This window comes from Bos grunniens, chromosome 5 (assembly GCF_055505025.1).
Source record: "Bos grunniens cultivar Pamir isolate PY7600 chromosome 5, Bosgru_T2T1.0, whole genome shotgun sequence".
Taxonomy (NCBI): domain Eukaryota; kingdom Metazoa; phylum Chordata; class Mammalia; order Artiodactyla; family Bovidae; genus Bos; species Bos grunniens.
The window spans coordinates 55,449,006-55,470,642 of record NC_141169.1 but is presented as its reverse complement, the minus strand read 5'-3'; the positions used below and the strand labels follow the sequence as shown (position 1 = coordinate 55,470,642).

The 21,637-nt window shown below is 40.5% G+C and overlaps 1 protein-coding gene across 5 annotated transcripts in view; it reads right to left on the bottom strand.

The window, feature by feature from the left end:
* Nucleotides 1-308: 308 nt before the first annotated feature.
* LRIG3 (leucine rich repeats and immunoglobulin like domains 3) overlaps nucleotides 309-21,637 on the bottom strand; it is a 53,102-nt gene continuing 31,773 nt past the window's right edge. For 3 of the 5 annotated variants that reach the window (XM_086403931.1, XM_086403927.1, XM_086403929.1), the window contains 16 exons: nucleotides 20,753-20,884; nucleotides 20,127-20,270; nucleotides 18,959-19,102; nucleotides 18,518-18,661; nucleotides 17,941-18,084; nucleotides 16,630-16,710; nucleotides 15,535-15,606; nucleotides 13,280-13,351; nucleotides 12,607-12,770; nucleotides 9,746-10,066; nucleotides 7,665-7,946; nucleotides 6,036-6,488; nucleotides 4,905-5,063; nucleotides 3,146-3,289; nucleotides 2,779-3,057; nucleotides 309-1,588 (listed from right to left, as the gene is read on the bottom strand). In XM_086403931.1, the coding sequence (XP_086260057.1) occupies nucleotides 1,344-1,588; nucleotides 2,779-3,057; nucleotides 3,146-3,289; nucleotides 4,905-5,063; nucleotides 6,036-6,488; nucleotides 7,665-7,946; nucleotides 9,746-10,066; nucleotides 12,607-12,770; nucleotides 13,280-13,351; nucleotides 15,535-15,606; nucleotides 16,630-16,710; nucleotides 17,941-18,084; nucleotides 18,518-18,661; nucleotides 18,959-19,102; nucleotides 20,127-20,270; nucleotides 20,753-20,884 (2,980 nt within the window). In that variant the 3' untranslated portion in view covers nucleotides 309-1,343. The remainder of the gene's footprint in view (nucleotides 1,589-2,778; nucleotides 3,058-3,145; nucleotides 3,290-4,904; nucleotides 5,064-6,035; nucleotides 6,489-7,664; nucleotides 7,947-9,745; nucleotides 10,067-12,606; nucleotides 12,771-13,279; nucleotides 13,352-15,534; nucleotides 15,607-16,629; nucleotides 16,711-17,940; nucleotides 18,085-18,517; nucleotides 18,662-18,958; nucleotides 19,103-20,126; nucleotides 20,271-20,752; nucleotides 20,885-21,637) is intronic. The other 2 variants (XM_086403928.1, XM_086403930.1) reach the window with 1 other exon arrangement.

Here is a 21,637-nt window from a genome sequence, read left to right as displayed (position 1 = left end):
AAATAAAAAAAAATAAAATAAAAAAATAAAGTTTAATGTACTATATTAACTTCTTCAATGCCAATCTTAAGATTTGCTAAGGGGAAAAACAGTTTGATCATCTAAATTATTAAACTTAATGCTTGTTTCAATTCCTTCAAACTACGTTATTTAATTTTGGAAATGTGTAATTTTCTGTATGTGTGTGTATATATGACAGTCACATAGCAACATTTTCACCTAAACACTGCTTAAAACAAGTATTTATAATAATTGTATATGTTTAAGTAACAGATTCTATACTGAGTTTTTAACAAATAGAGCCATGATGACCAAATTAGAAAAGTATTTTAATCCTTAAACAGTGTTACTGGATAGCTGAAGAGTGCCTTTACTGTAAGAACTGCTTGTCCAGCAGAAAATCAGTAAGAACAGGAAAGAATTCCACCAGCATCCCATTACAACCTGGAACAGATGATGAAACCCCACATCTGCTACAGACATTTTAACTATAGAAATGGGCAATAAACCACCGTCTTGTTATAATTAAAGGGATGGGGTATGTGAAACTATCTGGAAACGCACAAAGCATTAGACCACATAAAGTATTATGATAATTAAGGAAACATGGCTTGAGCAGTGATTTAAGCAACGGTGGTTGTACTATATAACACTGGACTGCAACCACACATCTTTTTGTTTGTAGAGTTAAGAAATCAATACATATACCTCAAACCTTCGTAGCTCCCTCTCATTTTACAATGGGCTTTCACATACACTAATTTGATTTGAGTCTATAATACAACAACCCCAGGAGGTATGCAGAATGATCACTTGCTCATATTTTAATGTGCTGAATGTAATTTCCACCAATGTGAGACATGATAATATGAACTAATTATGCCTAAAATGCGCTGAAAACAATGAAGATTGTTATTGGATAGATGGGGTTTGGGATCAAAATGAGACATTTTATTAAGAACATGCAAAATAAAATGGAGTGACCTCTATTCAAAAAACGTACAAGACAGTTATTGTTTAAAATGCTTTAGTACTCATTTTCGATAAAAAGGAATCTGGCATTATAAAAATACATAAAATAGTCATGGATTTATACCATTAATTTACATTAAGATATTTTCTGCATAAAGCAAAGTTATAAAATAGTAAAGGTATTCCTATATGAAAGATACTCCCAGTATAAAATTTTTATGCCTTTTTGTAATTTTTGTCTATCTGTATAAATAAGACATTTTATCCTTTTAAAATTCATAGTTCCATTTAAAAACATAGGCTTCTCTCTCTCTTTTAAATAAAAGTCCACTTGAGGTAGTATGTTAGAACTTGTCCTTGGTCTCATTAGTTTATGTGTCCAAGTCAAAAGACTGAAAATTTGAAGTCCTGTGGCTTTCTAAGGTCTGTTTATGGGTACATGTGTGATTTTCTTGCTGAAAATCTGTCCTTTCTTTCCCATCTTCCTCTGACTCATAGTCCAAGTTCGGGGAAGAACGAGCTTTCAAGTGAAAGGCTCTTGGCTGACAATCCGATGACTGCCCAGAGCTTGAAAAGGCATCCAGGTGAGGTCTCCTCAGAGGCTTTCCAAATGTTCCTGAAAAAAAGAAACCCCTTGAGCACAGGGCTCTTTTGGAGCAATCAACAGAATGCATTTCAAATGAAGGGGCATCTTTCCCTGTAAATATGGGTGGAACTTTCAAGTCCATGTTATGGGATTCAGGTAGATGGCTATATTCTTGTGCTATGGACAGAGACCTTATAGAGTGGGGCTGAAGGTGTGTGCACCCCTCTGACACATACATCCACTGAATACAAGCAGCCCTTCTCTTCTACTTTCAGGACCTATAGTAATATTATCAGCAGCAAGTTCCCCAATAGAAGTTCCAGATCCTGTATTCACTAAAAGCCCACCATTCTCCACCATGTACAAGTAAACTGTGCCTCAGCACAGAAAGCTTCTCTCAAAATAACCCATATGTCTTGCCCTTTCTTCCTCAGTAGCAAATTCTCTCCTAGGCCCTATAAAAATTATTATTCATTTTTTAAAAAAGGAATATAAATAATGATACCATGAGAAAACATGACATTTCTTAAAGTTGGGTAAAATCCTTAAAAATTCTAATTTTTTTTTTAGAAGTTGTGGTTCATTTTTCCACATTTCCATGCAGCAAAAAGATGATCTCAGTTCTTCCACTCAATCGTCCTCATGCACTAGACTAAAAACTTCAGAAATGAATCTCGGTGTCAGCCAGTGTCCACGGCCACCCCTGTGGGCTTTAGGATTCCAACAGCCTCCTCTGTAGGAGGCAGCCCAGCCTGGCTGACGAGTGGCTGTTGCCAGGTAGGACGCCGTCTGCACTCTGACTGTGGGTTTAGTTATAAGCCAGCAGACATCCCAAACCGCAGTCATGCCGTGCACACAACTCCACCCCAGAGGCTGCTGTAGCCCAAAACCACGTTTTCCACATGACTGACAAACTGCGATCCTCAGTCACTTCCAAAACTCTTGTCTTCAAGGCGATGCCACACACAGAGTTGCCCAGAAAGTTCCTAAGGCTTAGTGTTGGATTAAATACCTAATCAAGTAAAATCCCCATGTCTGCCTCTGCTTTTAGAAACAAGGATACTAATTAATAGGATGTCACAACAGCACCATTAAAAAAGATACATATACACACCAGAAACTATTCTTCACATCTGGCATTCAAAACTCTCATGGCTCTCCCCCGTGCAACTTGCAATGTGGGTCTGGAGTCAAGGTATCTAATAATTTAATAAACTTACCCATGAAAGAATTACTCAAAGTAACTGATGGTGGCTCTGGACTTGGACTAAAATCTGCAGAAGACTTGTTCAGACATAAGTTGTTCATTCCAGGTCCTTCATGTTGAGAATAAGAAGAGCTGAGTAACTTCTTCACATGAGAAGGCCATCCTGTATCACTGACGCTCTGCTCGCAGGATTCCTCTGAAGGATGAGGACATGGGTAGCATTCCTTCTTCTTTATGTAACTGGGCTCATAGTGGTCCATTAAAGCTGATCTCAGGTCAGGACCATAACCTTTTAAAAATGGGGACAATATCGGGAGACAGAGTTAATGCTTCTAGAGGTCTCTCCAGGAAACAGAACTCAAGAAATGAAAACTACATACCTGTATGATAGGCTTCAAAAGGATCTGAGCCATACACGCTCCCCTTCAAATACACAGGGCCTGAGGGTCCCAAAAAGGGACAAAGGAACGGGTCTGTGGCAGCTTCCACATCGGCTTCACTGCTGTTGTCAATGTGGCATGTCCCTTTAAAACACGTCTTAATCACTGAACCGTAAGTTCAATTACCATTCAGCCATCCCTTCACTTTTGAGTTTCCATATTTATAGATGAAAAGTTCAGACAGAATATTATACAAAGGAAATACTGCAGAAATTTACAGAAGGGTTTTTTCAAAATTTAATGATGCCTATAGATTAGTGATTAAATAAGTTTATGATATCTTACTAGAAGAGAACTTGATGAACCATTGAACTGGATGTGTTAACCTCATCGGTGACCCCACCCCCTGGTTTCCAAGAGAAACCGATGGATGCATGGACACTGTGGCTGAAGCAGCGATGGTTTGAGCCACCAAACCAGCGCTGCCTGCTTCCTCCACAAAGTCACTGATGACCAGGATGAGGTACTGGCACTTAACCAATGACCTCTTAATGCCCGGCTCAAAGATGAAGTCAGCCAAAAAGAAAAAAAACAAACAGAAACCTATCATGAGTTTTCTGCGCTAAGCAACCCAGAAATGATATTCTGGTTAGCAGGGGACCCAGCAGCTGAAGGACAAGAGACATCATGAGGGTGAGAGATGCCACAATGGACCATGTACCCGGGCAGCAGGAACTGGGAAGTCCTTGTGGGGAGTGGTCTCAGCGAGAAGCAAATGTGTAGAATGTGATTTCATACCACTGGCTGTCTCTATTCTGAGACAGGCCTGACCTCCAGCCCCAGCACCCAGCAGACACGGCACTATCATGCGCCAGTTCTGTCCCTTTACTTTTTAAAATCCCTTTTCAGTAAACCTGGCTCTATTCAAGTGAGCTTGGGCTTCTGCTCTTTGCAAGCAAATGAGTCTAATCAGAACAACTGCTTTTATGCTTCAATCTTCTCTTCTATCTCTATGCTCTCAATCACTGCCTTGTCAAGCTCTTTGCAATTATTTGTTGAATTTTTTGTCTCACTGCTGACTAAACTGTAAAACTGGAAACATTCTTCCCTCCGAACTATGGAGTCCACCACAGAGCATATACTCAATCAACACTTGTGAGAAAAGATGCTAAAATGTCAATAGCTTCTACTAAGCACTTAATATGTGCCAAGCACCATATACTATCATTTTATCTAGTGTTCACAACAACCTAATAGGGAAGAATTATAATTGCCCAAGGATACACAGGGAGTAAGTGTCTGAAGTGGGCCTTGAACCAAGCTGATGCTCTTATATTATGCACCCTCCATTACAATTCTTTATACAGTTCTTAAAGTGAGAGTCAGAATTATAAGTCTCTAACAGAATGATTTTAAATCATTTGACTTTTGAGACCATGCATGACACCAGTTAGTGTCACTGAAGTAAGAAGAACATTCAGGGCCAAAGAACATTTACAACATAAAGGAAATACTACATCGCATGGAGGAATTAAATTTTACCTAAGCTACTTGTCTTCTTTTATTGCTAGAAACAAAGATTTTTCTAGTATTTAAAAGAAAGGCTTAGAACTATTTAATATCAGCTTTGCTAGTGATTTTGGGCCAGGTCCTAAATATATGAGTCTATCAATTCCCTGTGGAAATTAACATCGTATTTGAACTTTCCAAAGGGTTATTTCAAAATGCCAATAGCCCATGTTCCGTTTTAAACACGTACCATTACTATCGTGCTGTGGTAAGAAAAATCCGCCTCCAGAAGAAGTGACGAACTGGTGGTGGCTTCCATTTTCTGAGGAGATGTACCCGTCCTGTCTGTCCGCTAATGTTCCCTGAGATGACAAATAACTCGGGATATCAGCTGGCAAGTTGGTCTCATCTGTAATCAACAACAGTGTTCTATGAACCAAGAATGGTCACAACTGCCACACAGGCTCCCCCGATGAATGGTATATAAGCTTTTGTTTTGTTTTCTGTTTAAATCAAATCAATCTACCCTTGCAAAACCGTCTTGATGGACAGCACACCAGGGCTCTGCTGCTCTGGGGCACCTCAGCTGATTTTCTGCTTTGTGGGCTGTGGGATCCTCCTCTCAAATTTACTTCTATTTTATTTTTTTAAATTTTTGTCTGCACTGGGTTTTCGCTGCAGTGCACAGGCTCTTCGGTGCATTGTCCAAGCTTCCCTAGTTGTGGCACATGGGCTTAGTGGCCCTGCGCCATGTGGGGATCTCAGTTCCCTGACCAGGAATCGAACCTGAGCCCCCTGCACTGGAAGATGGATTCTTAACCTCTCGACCACCAGGGAAGTCCCACTCCTCCCAACTTTCAAAGACAACAAATGCTTACAAAGATAAAAATAATTTTCATGAGACAGTATTTTAGATACTATCTAAGCTTGATTTCTGCCATATTCCTGACTTTGTATTATTCAGTGATACAAGAGTTTGCCTATACAATCAAAGTCCCTTTATCCTAGATGCCTGCACACACACACATGCACATGTGCTGGCAAGGGCCAAGACAATGGCCGAGGGTAAGCCTCATGACTGAAGGCTGTTTCTGGCCCTCCACCAGCATCTGAGGGTGTGCGCTACCCGAAGCTCTGCATGGGCTTTCACAGCCCACATGCTGTTCTGATGAAGTTCCGACAAAAAGCACTCATCTTTAGCCATCAGCTTTATTCTGGGCCGGGGTGTTATTTTTAGCTAACCATAGTTGCCCAGCTTGAAACAAATGAGTCACCCTTGTGACGTGGCCTCAGATTGCGACAGACACACTCAGAAGCAAATCTCGGCGGGACAAACACACACACGACTCCTGCGCCCCGTGCCAGGCTTCTGTGGACACACCTGTGTTGGTGATGCTGCAGTCTTCGTTCCTCCGCCGTGTGTGGTAGATGATGACCACCCACACGAGTGACGTGCCCACCACGCAGCAAACCACCGCGATGATCACGATGCCCACAGTGGCCCAGCCGTCGTCATCCAGGGACGAGGCCGTCATCTGAGGGGAGTCGCAGGTTGGGGTGGGGATCACGCTGAGGCGCACGTGGCCTCTCTCAGTGCCTAAGGTGTTAGACATTTCACACGTGTACTTCCCGGCATCGCTGATGTCAGAGTCCACAATGATTAGCAGCTGGTTGCCTGCTGCGAAGAAGTGTCTTTCGGTGACCACCAAGGGGCTGTCATCCTTGGTCCAGTTCAGCCTGGGGGGAGGGCTCCCCCCTGCAATGCACTGCAGGACAGCCGTTTCCCCCTTGGTTACAGTTCGATCCAACAGGGGCCGCAAGAACGACGGTGTCTCTGAAATGACAAGTTAGGCTTTTAATCTCTGACATGAAGTTAGGGTTTACACAGCATAAGACCTCATGCTTCGATTTATTCAAAGGGGAGCTGAAACTGGATTCTCCCACAGCTTCACGCCCATGCCTCTTTAAAACCTTGAACATGGATGACATCTGGGCTTTCATTTTCATCACTTGGCTGTCATCTCCTTATAACACCAGTTAAGGATAATATTTACTGTTTCTCACTTAGTCTCCCTCATTCTTGGCAAGGTTGGGGAATGATGGAAGTCAGGCAAAGCAAAACATTTTAGACATATTTTAGAAATAGAAAATGCATAAAAATAATATTAAGCACAAGGGTGTGTTGATGGATGAAAAACATCAGAATGTTTAAATTTTTAAAGGGAAACTTTCTAGTGCTAGATGTCCCCACCTGTATTAAAATTCTGAAAATAATTTACTTTTATTATTTGGTGTTCATAAGGTTTACCCTGATTTACTCTTTCAAAGATATACATATATGATTAACATGCTCACATTTTTAGAAGGCATCTATTTAGGTAAATGATCCTGATGCTGGGAAAGATTGAGAGCATGAAGACATGGGGAAGACAGAAGATGAGATGGTTGGATGGCATCATCAACTCAATGGACATGAGTTTGAGCAAACTCCAGGAGATGGGGAAGGACAGGGAAGACTGACGTGCTGCAGCCCATGGGGTTGCAAAGAGCTGGACACAACTGAGTGACTGAAGAACAACAAAGTAAATGATAAAGGATGAACTCATTTCCAGAGTGGTATGGGAGGCTGAGGAAAAGAGGCCCCTCTGAATTTATTCAGATACTTATTTTTTTTTTTTTATATTCTTTAAACTGTTAAGACTTTAAGTACAGATTGTATAATGGAAAGAGTAGAGAAAGGTAATTCCAGAAAAAAGGGAGAGCATCAAAGCATTACTCTTCTCCCTCCTCAGAAGGGAGGGGGCAGATTCATCTCACTGCCCACAGGTCTGAAGGTGTGATGTATTCCCCGACCTGAAAGCTTCTGAGAAGCCAGTGTCGCCTCCAGGAAAGGGCACTGTCCTACAGATCAGCCCTCCCCGTTCCGAGTTCTGGCACTTCTTAGGGCCTTTGGGTGAGCTGGTATCCTAAGGACTAATATGCATCACAGAATCTGAAAGCATCCACTCACCGAGGACAGTCAGAGTTGCATTTGCGGAAATGCTGCCGGCACTGTTTTGGGCGGTGCAGCTGTACACCCCGATGTCCTCTATCTTCACATCCACAATGAAGAACACATCATCCTCAGGCATCACGTGCATGCGTCTCTCCCTCGCGGCCGGGAAGTCCGTACCCCCGTCTTTCTGCCAGGCTATCTGAGGGGCTGGGTGTCCCAGCGCAGCGCACTCCAAGCGGGCCATGGCCCCGGCACGGATGGTGAGGTCCATGGGGGTTTTGGTGAACGAAGGAAGCACTGAAATAAGAAATACAACATGGGGGCATTAGCATTCTGGAGTTAGGGGGTTCATTTTCATCCCCCCCTCAGCCCCCGCTTTTTTGGGATACTTGCAAATGTCCCTGACATAGTGAGACAGGGGTTGTTTCCAACTGCAAGAGATGGAGTGATCAAGAAGCTCCTCAAGGTTACACAGGTACAGAAATGACCGAGTCAGGATGAAACAGGTCACCTGAGCTTCACACTGATGGTCTTTCTGCTATTTTCCAGCCACTTAGTTTCCTTAATAATTATCTATGAGACCTTAGGCAAATCAGTTCATCTGTCTGTACCCTAGCCACTCTTTATTTTTTTTTAAAGTTCCTCCTGGCTCTAACATTCTATGACTTTAGACATGCATTTTACCCTACAATTTTCTGTTCTATGTGTCAGGCCTCAGCAGTTATTTGTGGAATGAACACATCAATGAGCCATATCTTCTACTATGGACAATAAAAACAATGAAATGATAAACTTCAAAACTGTCTACTTGCCACACAAAGCACAGGCTGAGACATCTCAGCAGCAGCAGCTAATTGCTTACTGCATCTACTGAGCACTTACTCTATTCCAGGCATTCTGCTGAGTCCTTTACACAAATCAGTTTATTTCACAAGTATACCTCTATAAGGTAGGTACTATTATTCCTATTTGAAAGATGTAGAAATGGAGATACAGAGAGGTTAAGCAACTTGCTGAAGTCCCACAGCTGACAGCAGGAGAGGCAGGACTCAAACCGAGATCTCTAAGCTAAAGGTGGTGTGTTCTGTTGATGGGAATGTAAACTGGTGCAGTCACTACAGAAAACAGTATGGAGGTTTCTTAAAAAACTAAAAACACGGTGACCTTATGACGACCCAGAAATTCCACTCCTTGGGCACATGTCTAGAAAAGACGAAAATTCGAATTCTAAAAGATACATGTACTCCAATGTTCACAGCAGTGCTATTTACAATAACAAAGACATAGAAACAAGCCAAGTACCCTTCAGCAGATGATTTAAGAAGATGTGGTATATACATACAACGGACTAGGAGTCATTAAAAAAGAATGAAATAATGTCATTTGCAGCAACATGGGCGGGGACCTAGAAATTCTCATACTAGTGAAGTCAGTCAGACAGACAAAGACTATATCACCTATATCTGGAACCTAAACAAATAACACAAATTAATCCACGTATATAAAACAAACAGACTCACAAACACAGAAAACAAACTTATGGTTACCAAAGGGGAAAGGGGCTGAGAGATAAACTAGGAGAATGGGATTAACAGATACCAACAGCATAAAACAGATAAGCATCTAGGATTTCCCATAAAACACAGGGAACTATATTCAATATCGTGTAATAACCTATAATGGAAAATAATTTGAAAAAATATACATATAACTGAATCACTTTATTGCATACCTGAAACTAACACAAAACTATAAATCAACTATATCTGAGTTTTAGAAAAAGGTGATATCCTTTAACTCTGTTCTTCATGGTCTTCCTCATCAGATCAAGCACACCACGAACTCTCAAAGAACAAAAAGTGTATGGTTTATCTGGGTTATAAGCATGGGGTCTTCAATACAAGAACAGCTAGCTCAGGCACACATACCAAGAATATTAATAATGTGGAGTTGAGAGGTAGGGAAAGGCAGGGTTTAGGTGGAGGACTCTGAGAGCAGAGGACAGGGTTGGCAATAAGAGAAAGAGAAGAGACCAGGTACTTTCTGTTTCATAAAAACGTATCTTTAAATGCAAGAGGAAAAGTCAGATCACATACTATTTACTGTGAGCTTGGCTTTGACAGAGTAGGATGAACCGAAGTGATTGGAGATGACACACTGGTATTTCCCTTCACTGGTAAATTCCACGTTACGGAGTCGAAGAATGGTGGTATACTCCATCACCTCGCCACCTTGGGCCCGGAGGTGTGCATAATTTTCCATTTCAGCATCGTGCAGTAGTTCATTGTCTTTTTTCCAAGCGAAAGTCATTGGGGAGTCACTGCTGCTGGCAGCCGAGCAGATAAAACTCAAATTGGAACCTTTTATCGCCGACTGCGTTTCTGGCTGAACCGTGATCTGGGGTTTAGGAAAATCATCTGTTCAAAATGGAGAGGAAGAAACAAAACAGCTTTAAAGCTTGAGAGTCCAAATGCTACTCAGATTGGAACACCAAGAAACTCAAAACAAACAGTGGCTTAGGTTTTACACTTTGTGTATGTTTCACAGATGGACTAGCAGTCCCAGTGTTGAAACAACAGGCTGGGAGAGAGTGTATAAAGTCATTCATTCATTCCAAATAGAGACTGAGACCTATTTACACATCACCAACTGAGAGGAGACTGATATTTTGGAATACAGTTTACTCCAGACCTCCTGTCTTCTTTTTTTTTTTCTTGCAGAAATACAAGAAGAAATTGGTTAAGACACGTTCAGGCTCATGGATCACCTTTAAATGCCACTATCAGGAACTGCATTTTCCCCCATGTTCTCCACAAATAAGAAGCAAAAAAATAAGAAATCTAATTTCAATTATGATAATCCGTATCACTAAAGACAGCAATAAACATTCCATTTACCAAAACTAGAACTCTTATTAAGTGTTAGTCACTCAGTCGTGTCCAACTCTTTGAGACTCCATGGACTGCAGCCCGCCAGGCTCCTCTGTTCATGGAATTCTCCAGGAAAGAATACTGAAGTGGGCAGCCAGTCCTTTCTCCAGGGGATCTTCCTGACCCAGGGATAGAGCCTGGGTCTCCTGCATTGCTGGCAAATTCTTTACCATCTGAGCCACGAGGAAACCCAAAGAGCAGTCATTTTTAGGTAGAGCAGGAGAAAACAAACCTGCAGTGAAAGACAAAGCATCCCTCAAGCTCTCTGTGGGCCCCTGGTTCCAGCCTGGAGTTTAGGGTGGACAGTCCATCAGGCCGCTGCACTGCACTGTCAGAGCTACATTAGAATTACAGATAAGCAGCTCTGTCATTACAAACAGTTATATTTAGTTCTGTTACTTTTTGGAAAAGTTACCTTTCTGAACTTCAGTTTCTCAGAGATGGTCCACACCCAGAAGGAAGCATCTTAAATCAACCAAATATATTATTTGGGTGCACTGAAAAAATGATGCACGCATGTGTGTGTGTGTGTGTGTGTGTGTATGTGTGTGTATGAACAGGGTATGGAGAACCCTTTGACAACTCCAATGCAGCTAATTTCCAATGCCACACCTGCATGTTGTAACCAGGATGGTTTCTTTTTCTGTAGGACTGTTCTAGAATTCTCATCTGGTAAATCAAGGTTCAGATTCACAATGGAGGGAGTGAAAAATCCATGGATGTGACACACACAAAAACACACACCTACACCTATGTATTTCTCAAAGTAACAGTTGTATCTTGAGACTAGAGAACTCAGAAATAAAGACCACGGAAAAGGAATAGCTTAGGCCCTTACAAACGAATGCCAAATGCTTATTTAGATCCAAAAGCTACATCAGATATTTTATTTGCAGAAACTGTTGGCACCACTTAATGAAGCAATGCAAAAAAAAAAAGTTTTTCTTGTAGTTAACTAAACAATTGTAGGCAAAGCAGTTTTAAATAAAATTTAAAGGCAAATGAGTTGACTCATTGGAAAAGACTCTGATGCTGGGAGGGATTGGAGGAAGGAGGAGAAGGGGACGACAGAGGATAAGATGGCTGGATGGCATCACTGACTCGATGGACCTGAGTCTGAGTGAATTCCAGGAGTTGGTGATGGACAGGGAGGCCGGGGGTGCTGCGATTCATGGGGTCGCAAAGAGTTGGACACGACTGAGCGACTGAACTGAACTGAACTGAATGCAGTAAACAGGAGACTGCACCAGAGAGATGGAAACCTGGGTATCTGAGCCAGATCTGCTAACTAGCTCTCTGAAATTGGGTAAGCAGACATCTATGCTAAGAGGCTTAGATGTGTAATAAAACAATGGACCTTAAATTTATTTATAATAAACTCAAACCTTCTGTTACTTGTAATGTTTTACTCACCAACAGTAAAATTTTAGATAGCAACAGTGACTCAATGGACATGAATCTGAGCAATCTCTGGGAGACAGGTGAGGACAGAGGAGCCTGATATACTGCAGTCCATGGGGTTGCAAAGAGTTGGACTCGACTTAGCGGCTGAACAATGACAATAAAATTTTTAGTAGTCTATAAATCACTAGCTAATAATTGTCTCTTTCTATTCCCTGTAAACATCTGCACAAGATTCAAGTCAGTCTCTTCACTGAACTCAAGAGAACCTCTCAATAACCCCTGGATCTGGGGAGGGCAGACAGCAGTATTCCCATTTCACAGATTAGAAGACTGAGATTTAGGGACCTGCAATTACGTAGTAGGGTTGCTGCTATCCTCCAATTCTCTCAAGATAACATCACTCTCTTTCCACCAGACCACCCTGATGCCAACACAAAGAGGAAGAAATTACAGAAAAAAAATAAAAACTGCAATCATCAGCAAACTACAGATCCATTCTCATCTACCTCAGCAGAAATAAGAGCTCATTTAGGGTATATAAATTTATGCAAATCCATTCTTTGGACAAATGGGAGGAAAAAAAAGAAAAATGAATAAAAGGCAAAGACCACAGTTCCACTCACCACACACAAAGCCATCTGGACTAACAGCAAAAATACTTCTTCCCTTCAACAGCTGAGGATGGGCACAACTGGCATTTACGAAGCTCTGAAAGTTGTTTTCCGCCACCCACTGTGGGAGCCATTTCAGTTGGCAATCGCACAAAAGGCTTGATGTATTTAAGTGCCTGAGTAGAGTAATTACATTCAATCTGTTTTGTATGAAATGCAGATTTCTACAAGTAAACTAAATTCAAGTAAATATTAACAAAGCATTGAATGGAGAAACCAAATACACACATCCCATGGAATAAATATTCTATAGTGCATCTTAAAATGCAAGGCAGGGAACTAGCACTATTTTGTTGTTGGTGGTGGTGCTGTTCTTATTGATGGGAGAGACAGAAGTATAGCAACGCTGAAAATATCTCAGTACTGACAACTGGTTACGATGATGAGGCATTGCACTATACTGGGTCTCACAAATTTAAATCGCGTATCTGAGAAAAAGAAACTCCTCTTTGCAACAAATGGAACAAAAACCCCACTCCTCCTGCTTTCTGGTAATAAAAGTTAAGTAATGTGATGAACGTGCCACATGCTTTCTACAGATACATAATCCAGGATGCCCCATCCCTTGACAGTCGGCCCCTCAATGCTTTACGTGAAAACTCTTGGAAAGAAAAGAAATGCTTACAGTTGTTGAAGCTTCTTCATTTGTGAAAAAGCATTGCCTTGTAATGACATGATTGCGTTGTCACTCAGGTCTCTGAAAAAGCCACCAAATCAAATACATGAGAGGGAATTACAGTCGCTGTGTGCCTGCAGGCACAGGCTGGGCCCATGCTGCCTACCCCCAACCCACCCCCCAAATACTCTATGTGCTGAAATGCACAGATAGGGTGATCCGAGGACTCATCAGGAGGCTTGTGTTCAAGAACAAGGATATCTGATTCAGAGGCAGATTCCGTTAGGGTGAGAGAGATTTTATATCACCATATACAGATTTTTTGACTCTTAAGGGCCTAACCTGTTCTGCCGTGTTATTTTCTTGTATTTCTCATTATTCAAATTAGTAAACTTTAGAAACTTAAATACACATTTAAAATTCCTCATAATTATGCTTTTAAAAAACCATCACGTATAGAATATCTTCTATGACATGCAACCACGTTAAGTGATTTTTGTTTACACATTATTACATTTTATTCCTCACAGCAACACAAAAAAGAAGATGGTATAACCACCTTGGCTCGGCATGAAAGGGGCAGATAAGATTTGAACTCAATTATTTTCAATTTCAAAACGGACGTTCTTAGTCACTAGCCTCTCCTGATACATACAACTTACTAATGGGGAGACAGGTAGGTGTTCAGACAAGAGGTACTTACTAGAACAAACAAACAAACCAACAACCACTTCAGGCAGGACGTTCATAAAATGAGAGAATATTCTGGGCTGATTTTTTTTCCCACTGGTGCTAACAAGCAGTCTGAATTAAAGTCCTCCCCGCCTGTACTACTCTGTTTTCTTTTACAGGATTCAGAGTGGACAAAGGGGATTCTGAATGAGATGAGGGGCAAGAGAAGACAGAATCAAGGTCCCAAACGTGGGCAAAGAAAGACGCTGGCAGAGTTATGAAGGTTTAGGAAACTGAAGGAGAAGTTAATGCTCCACGGATCCACTAATTTCACTTTCCCAAAAGTGCAAGGCTCAGATGACAAACCCTTTTGGCTAGTTTCCCTTTGAAAATAACTTGTTTCAGGAAGCCCAGCAATACTGGCCCGCCCTTCCAAATTTTGCTCTGCACAGTCACCCCACTGTAACCCGGACTGCGGTACTGCTGCCATGGCTGGCCGTCCAGAGCTTTCTGCAACCCAGGGCTCAAGGGGAAGATGACAAGAAAGTGGTGCAGATAATAACTATGCACACAGCACCAGTGACGGTACAAACCAATTGTGTATTTTAAATAACTTCTACTGTCCAGGTTAATAGATAATAAAACCTTCGGCTATAAACATTACAAGTCAGGCTGGACACACTGTATACTGCTCCAGACTCCCACTGTACATATCAATACATACATTCACCCATGGTTATCAGAAGCTGGCGCTCTGTACTCCTGCAGGTGTTGACTCCCACTGAAGCTGGCTAGCTTCCGCTCTTTGTACCTGAAAACATCTGTGTCCCTAACTGTCATTTCAGAAATGTGTGCCTCCAGCTCCCGGGCAGGCAGAGGTTGTGAAGGAGACAGCTGCTATGATGGGAGAGGCTGCCCTGGTTTGAGCCCAGCTCCTGCCAGCTGCTAACTTAGAGGTCAGTAGCAAAAGAGAATGAGAAAGAATAAAAGAAGGAAAAACAGGCTGCATGCTTTTTATAATTAAACAACAGCAACAACAAACAAAAGTTCTCCAAGTAGTGTTACAACTCTCCAGTCACGGGCAGGAACTGGGGTTGGGGGGCTGGGAATCGTCTTTATTGATCTTGCAAGTAACCCTCTTAACTCTTCAATTTAAGGAAGGAACTCTTAGAACCTCCATGTCTTAACTTAAAAATTGAAATAACAATAGCTGTTAAATAGTTTTCTCGTGAGGATTGAAAAATATAAATACCTGACATAATGCTTGATGTGCAGTGGGTACGTAAGAAATAGTAGTTTTTTAAAAAAAATTAAATATGCCACTGCTTGAGAAACATAACTAAAGAAAACCCCAAAATGATGGAAAGAAACACCCTTAAATGCAAAAGAAACATGTATCTGTGCACTTACACTTTCATACAGGTATAGACAGACAAGTAAGTAGGTAGATAGACAAAGGATGGATAGATGTGTACATTTTATATGAGAGGATACCAACAAAATTACATTCTAGTTTGTGTTATCTTCCATGACAAATAAGGCGATAACCATTGCAGACTGTCTTTTAAGGTAACTAAACTCCTGCTACTCACAGATGTTCTAATGCATCCAAACCAGTGAAGGCTTTTTTGGTAATGGATCGAATCCGGTTTCCCTGGAGTATTCTTTAAAAAAAAAAAAAAAAAAAAAAGTTATAATAGAACAGTTAGTAAAAAGCCATTTTGGAGTGCAATTCTCATGAAAAGAACTGCTCTTTAAACCATTTGTGAATATTCTGTTTTCTTCAATTAAAAAATACATCCTTAAAAAACATATCCATGATACTGATTTCAGTTCAGCATGGTTGCAAAGCATTTGACAGAGAACCCAGCAAAAATAGGTATTCAAAAATTACTCTGATGGGTAAACCAGTGATTTTTTTTAAAGAGGCAGAAACCTATTCCAAGTAAAATGTCTCAGAACACTAATAAAGCAGGTAACAGTGGAGACTGTCTCCTTACCCACCCACTCCATGGATACCTTCATTACTCACAGAAGTTTAGAACTAAATGGATGTCAATTTGAAAGTTACTCATTTAAAACACAGAATTTGCCCATCTGCAAGGCCATTTTGTGGCCAAATAGAAACATGTTTTTATCCTGTACTGCTTGGAATCCACTGATAACCCACCAATGATCAATGGTCACTGGATCACCTCGTTTAAACATTCCTGTGACATTTCAAATTCTGAAGTTAGTAAGTGCACTAACCTTTACACAACAGTAATCCCAAGAGTCTAAGCTCTCAAGACAATTGAAAATTCTTATCTGGATATTAAAATCAGCTGCAATAACCCAGTTTCAGAGTAAAAGCACTATAATCAAGGAAGAAAACCTAATTAATATACTTCCTGTATAACAGCAGTCATTTGGGGAAATGATAAAAGGTATCAACCAGATTAAGCACCTTTTTTCACAACTCTTTAAAGATGTCAACTTTTATGTGGAACTGAGTCTGATTAAGATAAAATGTTTAGGGAACACCCTGGTGGTCCAGTGGTTGGACTCAGGGCTTCAAATGCTGTGACCCCGGGTTCAATTCCTGGTTGGAGAACTAAGATCCCTCAAGCCATGTAGCATGGCCAAAAACAAAAAACAAAATGTTTGGGTCAAAGAGTGACACAAATTATGAAGCAAATCATACTCACAGGCGCTTCAGTTTGTCAAGCCCAGAGAAAGCACCATTCATGTCCTCAATGGTCCAAGAAATTTCATTATTCTTCAGATCTCTAGTTAAAAAGGAAAGATACTGAAACTGGTACCAGATATGTAACAAAAGATACAGGCCTTTTTTTTTTTTTTTTTAAATCAAAGTGGCCCAGATGAGATTGGGTTTTTTATTTATGTAATTAATTAATTTACAGTTGCACTGGGTAGGTCTTCACTGCTGTGTCTGGGCTTTCTCTAGGGTGTGTGGGCTTCAGCAGTTGTGGCCCTTGGGCTCTAGAGTAAGGGGCCAGTTGTTGTGGCTCATGGGTTTAGTTGCTCTGTGGCATGTGAAATCTGCCCGGATAAGGGATCAAGCCAGTGTCTCCTGCATTGGCAGGTGGATTCTAAACCACTGTGCCACCAAGGAAGCATTCCCTATTAGAGACATGCTTAGAAAGCAAAGATCATGTAATTTCTAATAAATCCCTCATAACTCCCCATATCATCTCTGTCCCTTTCAAAACAATAGAAAACTCTTTTTCTCCTCAACATACTTCTGACCTCCTCCCTCAACAACATTTTACACTTTTGCCTGAAATTAGGATAGTTGACTCTGGTCCTATGAACTCCTCTATCAAGATGACTAAATTCTGAAAGACTTGAATAGCCTGAAAAATACGGTGAACTTTAAAACCACCGTTCCAACCACACAAGGAGCAGGTTGCCAAAGCATACAACATACTTTTCAATTATGTAATGCTTCAAATAGTGTACAGAGCAAAAGTTTCTGACAGAGCAAAAACCCAGAGCCCATTGCACAACATTCAAATGAATATTTGAGAGGTTTTTCAAAGGTCAATTAATCCCACTCTCTCTTCCTTCTCTTGGGACAGAGATCAAGTCTGGATAGAACTGGTCTCACAAACAGGCATCTTCCTTTGCTGCCCTTTATATATCTTTCGTGCTCTGGGTAATTTTTAATCTGCGTTTTTACGAAGAAAAAATTAGTGGATTTAAAATTGTTTGCCTCTTGAGCAGTTACCAACTTCCTGGAGATCCTGAGAAGGCTAACTGTAATCATCTCACCAATCTGATCACTGTTTCTTCTAATCCCTCTAAGAAGCACATATGGATGAAATGACTGATTTTAATCAAACTGATCTGGGAAAGATTAAGACACTTCTTCTGAGGCTGTACACATTTCCTTCACAACAAAGGAAATCTGCTTGGAGAAAAGTAGGTATGCTTAGGAACCAATCAGCTTCATACACAGAGAGCAAAATGTGTAACTTGCAAAATGTGTAACTTACAAAGTCTTCAAGCTGGAAAGCCCCCGGAAGGCACAATCAGCAATGTAGTTGACTCTGTTATTCCCAATGTGCAATGTATTTAGCAAGCTTAGGCCCAGGAAGCTTGAATCATCCAACCTCGATAAGTGATTGTACGTTAGGTCCCTGTAAAGAGAAAACGAACAACAACAACAAAAAATCAACAATAGCTTTTATTTTCTAATTCAAAGCAGTGATTTGTAGGAAAAAACAAAACAGGTAATATATATTACCACAATAATCCTTATTTTAAAACTCCTCCTTCTTAATAATACTCAGATAAACATTATTTCTAATCCTAGTAATTAAAATCTTTTTATTTGAAAATCACCACCATTGCTTTAGCCCCTGTGCCACAGAACTGAAACAGCAGTTGCTGAAGTTGAAGCTAGCTTCAACTTCTCACAAGAAAACTATGCCTAGGTTGCATGTGAACAAAAAAGAAAAAAGCTGTCACCTTGGAAACTCTGTTATGAAAATTTCACAGATCAGTGGTAAGAAGCTCATGCTCTGGCATGATTCCTGCTCTCAAACCTGAGGAGAATAGCAGGCTACTCACAGCTCACTGAGTTTCTGGCAGAACTCCCAGGCATCAGGGCTGATCCTGCTGATGGCATTCTGACTGAGATGAAGTTCCTGCAGCATCAGCAAGCCGTAAAGCCAGCCTTTGGTAATCTCTGTTAGGTTGTTATGGTCCAGCTGCCTATATTGACGACAGTCAAAAGCAAGATCCTAAGTTTATTATCAAGACTCTTCAAAGGGGACATGATTACGACCTATTACATATGCCTAGTGGGGTGTGTAGCTTTTGTTATACAGAGATATCATGACAAAATACTATGCTTCTACATTCCCAGTCACAACACATGAAACAAAACTAAATATTATAAAATTATCAATGATGAGGCTGTAACACAGGATTTCAAAGAAAAGCTGCTGAAAGCTTACTGAGCATTTCAGGATCACACTGCCTGAGCAGGAACTGACCACCCACACTTACAAGATTTCCATGTTGCTCAGCCCCCAGAAAGCTCCATCCATAAGTCTTGTCACTCCGTTTCTTTGCATTTTCAGAGACTTCAGAGCACCAAGCCCTTGGAAAGTGAGCCCATCTATGTTTTTAATCTTGTTTCGGTTGAGTTCACTGCATTGGATGTTAAACAGTTAGCTTATACGACAAATTCTGGAGGCAGTAATAAAATGTGACATACGACAATACAGTTAAACTAGCCTGCATTAAATTACAGAAGATACTTTAAATTTCTAAACATTTTTATTGAGAAGAATTTTGATTTATTAGCAGTGAACAAATTTCCTTTCGACACATGGGATGCATTTTCAGAATGATAAAACACGGACACCAGACTGCACTTGAAGTTTCTAAACTGTTGTCCATTCAGTGTAGAACTAAACATATTAATATCGGTTTTTAACGTTATCCAGAATGGGAGTACTGAATATCATGTTAAAACATGAGGTCTATTCAGGAGCAGGATCGTCAAGCTTATCCTGTTCAACCGCTTACAAAAGTTGATTTCCCTCTGTCACGATTTGCCCTGTGTTTAATGCTTTCTCTTTGAGGCAGTCATTCTTAATCTTGTTGGCACCCTGGAAATACCTGGGGAGTTTTAAAAAATTATTGAAGCCTGGATCCTACTCCCAGAGGTTCTAATGTAATTGGTGTAGGGTGTGGCCTGGGCACTGGGATTTTTATAAGCTCCCCAAGTGTCTGTAATGTGCAGCCAAGGCTGAAAACCACTATATTGTAGGAGCCTGTTCAGAGGGCTCCACCGTTACTAATGAGACAGTTCTTTGTAGCTCCTTAAGCTACCAGGGCCCCTGCAGTCAGTTGCTGGTATTATCCTTGCCATCTGCAGCTCCATGGACAGTCACATCTTCACTGCCATCATGATGTCTCTGTACGGAGGTTGTTCAGTGACTACATCCTCCACTCTTAGGAACACCCAACCTTCCTTCTCAGGCAGAAGAATGCATTGGGTGACTTCTAAGGCTCTTTCTGATTCAGATTCTACACCTCCAGCTCTCAGAGAAAAGGTAGCTACATCCTTGCTTCTAAACTCCTTCTGCCACGTGGTGGATTTTAGGGGGGAGATGCCAAGGGTTTAGAGGAGGTGAGGACACCATATCTAAGAGAACATTTTACTTACAGGTGTTGCAGTTGGGGCAGTTTAAACATCTTGGGTGGAAGAGCTGAGATTCGGTTCCTGTTCAGCTTCAACACCAGGAGTGTGCTAGCCAAATTGTCAAAATACCCAGGTTCCATGGATGTGACTCGATTGCTGTTGATATACCTGTTGAAAGTCTGAAGCTGAGTTTCTCTTTGGGAAGTTAAAGTGCGTGCATACTCTGTACAGAAACACTTGTTCAGAGGGCTGAGCCATTATTTGTTACAATGGACATTAAAATAATTAACTCTTTAGGTGCTGAAGGCCAATATCAACTATGATTCACATATTTCTAGGGAAAGAGTGAATAAAACATTTGAAGACTACAAACATCTGTTAGAGACGCTTATCTAATTTTTGTGAAATTCATTTATTAATAAAACACACCAGTGGCTTACTTTCGATTAATTTTTTAAAGAAGCACTTGGTTCCTCTAAGTAGTCAAAAGAGATCTCATTTTTTGCAATCCAAAAGTGTAAAAAGTAAATGAAGACAGTGGTTAAAAAAAAAGTCTCTATCTGGTCTCTATCATTAAAGTTGTTTCTTTTTTAATGTAGTACAATATTTTCATCACAGGTGAAAATTTTGTTAAAAACAACTTGACTTACAGATACTTGAGTTGTAGGGGTGGAAGTGCAGTTTTAAGTTCTGAAATATTATTGCCACTCAGGTCCAAAGTTTCAAGGGACTGAAATTGTCTCAGATGTTCAGGTAATATTTCCACAATTTTGTTTCCAGCTCTGGATTTAAAGAATGGCACAGATAACAGGATGAATGGTACAACAATCTGAAAGGTGAAAAATACTATTTCTAACTTGTTCTTCACAAATATGGAAAACTGATTGCTCTAAAGAGCACTTTTAAAACAGCAACTCTTTAGTCACTTCAATGTTTCACTAAATAATAGACCATAAAGTTAGAAATATGAAAAACATTCCTATATAAATCTGGGTGTGTTTAACAGCTGTGGGTATCTGAATGCAATGCATTTAAACTGATTTTTTTCTTTCTGTTATTTTGTTAATGGTCTTTCTTCCTTATCATTTTTATGAAATGAGATGTGAAATGACTAGCACGAAGTTGGCATTCTGGACACTGGTTAGTTCCCTATTAATCCATTTCTACTTCTTTCCTTGAAAAGTATACATACTATAGGGGCAAATGAACTTAAATACTCATTAGATTGGGCTTTTTAAAAGCCATCACGGACAAATCTCTTTTTCTTTAAGAAACAACAAGTTTCAAAGCATTGCTGTATTCTTCAAAACCAGTGGATATACTCCAAGGTTTTGAATATTACAAAAGTATTAGTTAAGAGCACGCCAGTCTAAACAATCCCTGGGAACAAGGAGATTTTAAAAAAGCTTGACACTGTCTTAAACACCAGATCATGGTGTCCAATATGGAAGCCACACAGCTACTATAGCTCTTTACATTAAAATTAAAATTAAATGTTAAAGTTCAGTTCCATAGTCACAGTAGCCACGTCAGGT